The 8,099-nt window shown below is 38.3% G+C and overlaps 1 protein-coding gene across 1 annotated transcript; it reads right to left on the minus strand.

Moving 5' to 3' along the window:
- Positions 1-2,272: 2,272 nt before the first annotated feature.
- On the minus strand, positions 2,273-7,951 carry HNRNPH2 (heterogeneous nuclear ribonucleoprotein H2). Its single transcript, XM_077145789.1, has 2 exons — positions 7,817-7,951; positions 2,273-4,476 (listed from the first exon to the last, which is right to left on the minus strand). Exon 2 carries the CDS (start codon positions 4,421-4,423, stop codon positions 3,074-3,076), a length of 1,350 nt encoding a protein of 449 aa, XP_077001904.1. The 5' UTR covers positions 4,424-4,476; positions 7,817-7,951; the 3' UTR covers positions 2,273-3,073.
- Positions 7,952-8,099: the final 148 nt, after the last annotated feature.

An 8,099-nucleotide genomic window follows, 5' to 3' on the forward strand; every position in this document is an offset into this window, starting at 1 on the left:
AACGAGACAAAATCAAGTATCAATGGCTGAGAGATTCCAAACCGAGTCGAGAGGTTATCCTGGAGGTTATTCTTACTCATTAAGTAGATATCACCTTGTTATTCAAGATGTAATGGAGAGGCTGGAGGGAACTGCCTGAAAATGTAGAGCTGTGTTCCAGTAGCCATGTTTCTTGAAGATGATTGTATAATGATATAGCTTTCACAATGTGACTGTGTGACTTTGAAAATCTTGTGTCTGATGCTCCTTTTATCTACCTTATCAACAGATGAGTAAAACATACGGCATAAAAATAAATAATAGAGGAACCAATGTTAAAATAAATTTAGTAGATTGAAATGGTAGTGATCAATGAAATAGAGGAGTAAGGTGTATGTATGTATGAAATTTTTTCTATTGTTTTTTTATTTCTCTTTCTGAATTGATGCAAATGTTCTAAGAAATGATCATGATGATGAATATGCAACCAGATGATGATATTGTGAATTATTGTTTACATATGTACAATGGAATGATCATATGTTAAGAACGTTCGCATCTTTTAGTTGTTTTATTTTTTATTTAAAAATTAATTTAAAAAGTAAAAGAAGGAAGGAAACACCCATGCAGTCTGGGATCAGCCTATCTTTTCCTGGGATTTGATGACATCTAGTGGCTAACTGGGGAATCTTGACTCATACTTAGAGAAGGTTCTGGAAAATTGAGCAGCCTGTAAAGCAAAAACCACCGACTCCTGAATCTTTTGAGAAAGGCTTCCTGAATGATTTAGGAGGGCACGGTAATGCCTGATTAGTATAGAATAAGAGTCAAATGGATTTCTTGCTCTCCTGACAGCTATGATAGAAATTGGAAGTCAAAAGAATCTTATATCACCTCCACTGGATCTTCAGTTTAAATGATTTTCTAGAAATACTTCTCAATGAAAAGTGCACCTGAAGAAACTCTAGTCAGATAATACCAATTTAGTATCTCTCATATTTCAGGGCATTTCCCTGGTCCCCAACGACAGTTAGCCCAATTTTTGGCTGATGAGATCCACAAAGAGGTCTGTGGAGGTTCAGGTGCAATTGGAACTGCCCTGAGGGAACTGAAGGTCCAGTGATGGAATTGTTAATGCTGCTGTGATGAGGAGAGAAATGCAAGATAACCCCAGTGGCTAGGGGAGTTCAGAGTCCTCGTGGGAGGTGCAAGGAATTGTACATAGTCATATGTAAGCTGTACTTACAGTCTAAGTATTCAAGGATCCTGAAGGAAGTTCTGTTCCTCAAAATTGCTATTTGGGGGGAAACAGAGTTCACGTCAGCTTTTAGTTCCTGGAGAGCTAAAGCTGAGATAGTTCTCAAAGTGTTGCCCTCAAGCCAATTGCATCTGCAAATTCTCAGACCCCACCCCAGAACTGCTGAATCAAAGGCTCTAGGGATGGGGTGGAGCCCAACAATGGATGTTTTAGCAGGCCCTGGAGAAGATTCTGATGCACAATGAAGTTTGAGAACCACTGGTTTAAAACAAGCATTAGGTGTCCAGAAAACACTAAAAGTAAAGGGCTTTTAGACTCTATTAATGAATTCATGAAGGAGAATGAACCATTTCTATAATAACATAGGACTAATTATTTTATAAAACATGTAAGAGCACCTTAGTTTTCTAGCTTGTGGTTAAATGAAAAGGATTATTTGCTTTTATTTCTTTGGATTTTGGGAAAATACTGTCTTGAAGCACAAAGTCTCCAGTACACTGCAATAGTCTTGTGGACATGGTGATAATGAACTTATAAACAAACAAAAAAATGTTCAACCACAATAGTAACCAAAGAAATACAAATTAAAAGTATCAGTGTGATCACTATTCAACAAATAAATTGGCAAAGCTCAAAAAGAATAACGTACATCATTGAGAAGGGTATGTATGGGGAAAAAAACAAAACATACAATCTTTCTGGTAATACACGTCAAAAGGTTAAAAGTATGTATATATCTTTGACTCAGTATTTCCACTTCTAAAAATGTATCTTAAAAATAATTAATGATATGGGTGGGTCACGGTGGCTCAGCAGGTAGAATTCTTGCCTGTCATGCTGGAGACCCAGGTTTGATTCCTGGCGCCTGCCCATGCAAAAATAATAATAATAATAATAATAATTAACGATATGTGCAAAGATGTGTCTAGGGGATTAAAAGTTTTAAAAAGAGTAAAAAGTGGCAGAATTAGAAGTAAATTACAATGTGCCTGTATGACAGAACGTAATAAATAAATCAAGCGTACAAGATTATTTTTCCAGTTTTTAAAAGGCAGATTTATTTAACAAGTTTCACTTAGTACAATACATCTAAATGGAAATCACAATACAAGGAAAAATCTAAATTAAAGCCTCGAAATTTCATACAAACAACACGACCAAACTCCTAAAGTACTGATATTACATCTTAAAATTGCCCCAGATCTTAAAAAAAGAAAAAAAAGTAAAATGTACACTCACGTGCCTTACAGGATATTAAACCAAAAAGCTAGAATTAACAAACATGCCAAATGTTTTCACTTTGAATCGTAGACACAGCTCCTATATTTGAGTTTTACAGAAAAGCATGTTTCCCAACATGCATCCAAAGTTTTCACTGTATTGTGGTATAAGAGCAACATTTAACATAAGTGAAACTGCTTTAACCTAAATATGCTTACTGCTTAGGTACACTTCTACAACATAACTAACTTGAGGAAAGCTGAAAATTGTTTACAGTTATGGTCAATACTGAACTTTGTTATTACACCCTAGATGAATGTTTCAGTATTCAAAACTACTGAGCTTTAAATTTTAAAACAATCCTGACTTCCACTTATAGTAAGCATGAATCACAAGCCTGTAATGCAAAACTGTTAAACTGAATTTTTTGTTGTATTTTCTTTAAAAAAAAAGAGAAAGAAAGCAAGAAAGAAAGCTGACCAAGAGTGATCAGAATCAATTACATTTCCCATTTACCAACCATAGTGGATATTCTAGACATCCCTCCCATTCTATTTAACTCCCATAAATGCACAGCTGTTATTTCCTTGTAGCTGTTTGGTGTACCTTCTCTATTTAAGCAAGGTTCGACTGATAATCACTGGAGTTTTCCTGCAGAACTTGGTCATATCCACTCATACTGCTCTGACCACCATAACCACCTCCATACCCACCACTCAGCTGCTGGCTAGCAGGACCCCCATAACTAGACTGGTTGGATAAGCCCATCCCTCCCATCATTTGGCTTCCATAAGCACCACCACTTGCCCCTGCTGTAGAATTCAAAAAGAGCTCTACATAGCTGTGATCATAAGCACCTCCACTTGTTCCTGCAGTAGAATTCAAGAAGAGCTCCACATATCTGTGTTGCATATTGGCTTTGTCTTTTGCCATAGCTGCCACAGCATCTTCATGAGTAGCAAATTCAACATCTGCCTCACCAGTAACTCTGCCGTCGGGTCCAATTTCAATGTGTACTCTCATGGGATTAAGTGGTGAGAAAAAATTGTAAATATCGTTCTCAGTGGCTCTGTAAGGTAACCCCCTCATATGCACACAGTGCCCTGTGGTGCTCTGGAAACTGGACCCACCATCTCCATATCTATGATCAGACATTCCTGAAAAACAGTAATTGAGGTCTCTTCCAAATCTATCAGACCCAAAGCCATACCCATCGTTATAGCCACCATAGTCATCATAGCCTCCATACCCTCCACCATAGGCACCCCGCCTCATCCTTTCAAATCCAGCTCCTCTGCCAATGCTATTATACCCTCTGCCAGCCCCCGGCCTATCATAGGGACCTGGCCGCTGCATAGCCATAAGCTTTCGAGGGGGATCATAATGGGTTCGGACTTCAGCTCGGCTACTCTTGAAGATTTCAATGTATCTGTGCCCTATTCTTTCCTTGTGTTTCTTTAAGGCCTTTTCAGCTATCTCCTGTGAAGCAAACTGCACAAAAGCCTCCCCTGTGCTCCGCCCCTGAAAGTCCACTGGCAGTGTCATCCCATTTGGCACAATTTCCAACCCTGAAAAGAACTGAACAATTTCTTCCTTGCTACAGCCAAATGGGAGTCCTCTAAGCCGGACGAAGCCATCATTGGCAGTATCAGGACTATTCGGACCTGTATGCTTCAACACCCAATCCATTTCAACACTGTTGGACTTGAACACTTCAACGTATCTGTGTCCCATGGTTTCTCTGTCCTTCTTCAAAGCCAACTTCACTTCATCTTCAGATTCAAGTTCAACAAATGCTTCACCGCTTGGTCTGCCTTCTCTAGTGTAGATGAAACGAATACCCGATGTGCCATTTTGGATTTTGCAATCAGAGAAGAAGCGCATCACTTCATCGGCTGAGCAGGACCAGGGTAGGCCCCTGACCTTGACCACGAACCCCTCCCTGCCTTCCGTGCTCAGCATCATGATGACTGTTCAGCTCTTGGTGGCAAGCTGGGCTTAATGCAATTTTGGTGTGGCTGAAAAAAAAATTAGAAGACAACCACTGTCATGGGAAAATGTTCACAATATATTAAGTGAAAAAAGCAAACTATAAATGCAAAACTTAATTACACTGATAGTTTTCTATTAACATTTGTATAAACAAAAAGATGGCACTAAATTTTTAACTCATTCATTCATTAACAATTATTTATTGGCTGCCTACTATGTATCAAGTATCATTAATGGTTATTTTGGGGTGATATGATTATGGGTACTTTTGTTTTAGGGAATTAGTTTCTTTGGACATTTCTGTATGTTTAATTTTTCTGCACTGAACATGCATTAACAACACCATCAAAAAATAAAGGAGGCTTAAAAAATTAAAAGCAAAGAAATCAATGGAAGATGTCAACAAACACAAGATGGCTATATCTAACAGAACAAAAATAAAAAATTTTATTAGATCAAAAGAAAGATTAAACAGAATTAAAAGGCAATCCCCATGCTTATGAAGATACCAGCAACAAGTACATTAATATCCTTATAATATAAAGAACTCATGTGAATCAGGAAATATTAAAACCTAAGACAAATGGAACAAAAAGACTACAGGGAATTCACCCATTCGTTGTGTAGATATTTTTTAGACAGGTCTAGCTCTAGGCTCTGGTATAAAAGGATCAATAAGCCTAGAAAGGGTTTATGGTCCTACAGGGGGCCTGTTTGTCTTTACTAATGCAAAAATAGATTATAGCCGCTATGACCGAATTCCGTGAAGGGTGTAAGGGAATGAAACAGGCTAGCCAGTTCAGGGATCCATAAACAAAAAAATATATAATGGAACACAGCACAGTAAGGGGCAAGACGAGAGATATGGCTGGCAAGGTAGAGATCTGATTCCAGAAAGCCGTATTTGACATATAAACACAAAAAGCCCTTTCATAAGGGTTTTAAACAGGGGCGTGAGGGGAGTGCATCACCAGAAGCCTTTTAGATAAATCACCCTGGCAACAATGTGGCACTCAAACGCGCAAGGAGGATGGCTTGAGACTAACTGAAATCAGTTAGAACAGGTCACTGGGAATTGTGGTACGGGTTTTCACCAATGCCAACGGCATTAAATAGGGAAAATGATGTGATTTAAGCATATTAGAAATGTGGAATCTACAGGAGCTGATGACAGATTAGATACAGAGCGTACAAAGGAGAGGAGGAGTCTGGGAAATATAAATGGCTAGTAAACACTAGAATGTTCAAACTTGATATTCATCAAAGTTGAAAATTAAAACCAGAATTGTTCACTATTTTTCACCCATCAAGACAGGAGAGAATTAAACAGTAAAAACAAGTCAGTTATACAGGGTTCACAAACTAATACAGTCCTAGAAGTGTGAAAACTGATACACTGATACAGTATTTCTGGAAAGCAGTATGGTAATATGTATTACATTTCCCACTTTTTGACACAGTCAAGTTTACTTTAGGATATTTGCCCTACAGAGATGATTTGAAATTCAGAAAAAGATTTATAGAGTTACATATTCTTTGAAAGGTATTTTACAATAAAAAAGATGGCATATCACAAACTTTAAAAACTTATGCTATAAACTTAAATAACCCAAGATCACAGCTACTTTATAATCTCAACTGTATAAAAAAATATTTTTTCACATATCACTTGACCCTGTGATTCTTCATCTAGGAATCTAGCCAACTGAAATACTCATAAAAGTTCATTGTAGCACTGTTAGTAATGGCAGAAAACTAGAAACCTAAAGATCCTTCAACGGGGGATGACAAATGAAATTATGCTTAATCCTTAAAATGGAATGCTATGTAGCTGTTAAAAAAGAAAGAGATCAATCTGCACTAACCTATAAAGATTTCCAAAACATATTAAATGAGAGAATATGCACAGTATGGGACTTCTTATATTAAAATAGAAGTATGCAAGTATACTTATATGTAAATGCATGGAAAAAGATTTGGAGGCATATAATGCAAATCTGTATCTGTAAGAAAAGAACTGGAGGATAGAGCAAGAGATGGGGGACTTTCACTATATATTTCTATACTGTTTTGATTCTTTAAAATCACTTTTTATAAATACAACTTAAAAATTAGAAAAAAACATAGACCTAGGGAATATGTCAAATATTAGTAGTGATTACTTTGAGTAGTAGCTTTATGGCTTTTTTCAATTTTATTTTTTCAACTTTTTCTATGTTCTTACTTTTCCACAGAATTACTTTTATTAATGGTTGCTTTTCTGGAATTTCATAAATCCTAGATTTTTTCTTGGGATTTTAGAAAATCTTCTAATTTTATACGTGGATGGCATGTATGACATGGTCAGGGAACACTGGGCCTCTTGCAAGGAAAGTACAAAGTGTAATAAATGCCATATAACTATACTGAGGGTTCAATTCAATAAACATTTACCAATTGCCTATTACGTGCGTAGCACACTGTAATGATAACAGTCTTCCTTAGGTCTAAAACATCCTTAGCTCTGAGTGGCAGATTCACAGACTGGTTTTTGCCTGCCTTCTCCCTGGGATGACCCATCCTATTTAACGTCCCTACAACACCGTTTGCCTTAACAGCCCTTCAGTAGTAGCAGAGAGGTTGTGCTTCATTACTGCATCTCCTGTGAAGACCACCAGAACTCTGATACTGAAGTGGAAACTAAGACTCCATTTGTGGGTTAGCCACACACTTTTCAAAAATTGTAATGGCATGTGGAAAGAGTGTATTTTCTTTCCAATATTTTCTTCTTGGGAAGTAAATACACCATAATGTTTAGCAGTTATTTCCAGGTGGCAATTTTTTTTATAGTATAAAATTATTTTTCAAATGCTCGAAAATGAACATGTAAATTACTGTTATAAGCATAAAAACGTAATTTAAATATTCAATAAAACATGTATTGGGCGCCCCTTGCAGGCATGCAGCCTTTGCCTAGATGTAACTCTACAGATATAATTCCTTGGTGCCTACCCCTATTGACAATCAGACAGTGGAGAATGAGAGCTTCTACGGGTGGACCAACACTCAGACCACTGGTTTCAATATATTTTTCCAAATTCAGAGCCGTGGTTTTAAAACGTTTTTCACCTTACGGTCGCTCTTAGGGATTCCCTGATACCCGCCCAGACAAACAAATACAAAAACACATACAGTCACGAACGTCCACCATTTCCCCAACAGGCGCAGCAAAGGCGGCTTCCCGGCACTGAGATGGGAGGGGGGGCGGTAGGGGGAGGCGGGGGGAGGGGGAGGCAGGGAATGAAGAAGGCGGAGGCGGTCCCCGGACCCTGATTTGGCCTCCATCATCACCACCCGTGGGTTCCCAGTTCCCACACACACACCAACCTCTAACGATACCGGGTAATTTTCCTCCTTCTTCCCTCAAACGGGTATAGCGAGACGGTGGACGACGACCAGAACTACTTCTGCTCACGTAAGCGGTTGATCACGTGAGCACCTACGTCATGTGAGATCTCGGTCACGTGAGCAACTCTCGGCTTAAACTCGGGATCACCGAGATGCCGCACTTCCTTCTGGTATGAAAAAAATAGGGCGACCCAATATTAAGAAAGGAAGAGTGTGATTGGGTGCGATACGTCTTACGTGCCTGATCATTGGTCTGCCTCTG

The sequence above is a fragment of the Tamandua tetradactyla genome, chromosome X, assembly GCF_023851605.1.
Source record: "Tamandua tetradactyla isolate mTamTet1 chromosome X, mTamTet1.pri, whole genome shotgun sequence".
NCBI lineage: Eukaryota > Metazoa > Chordata > Mammalia > Pilosa > Myrmecophagidae > Tamandua > Tamandua tetradactyla.

Coding starts and splice junctions, on each gene's coding strand:
- HNRNPH2 (XM_077145789.1), bottom strand. CDS start 4,423: ATGATGCTGAGCACGGAAGGCAGGGAGGGGTTCGTGGTCAAGGTCAGG.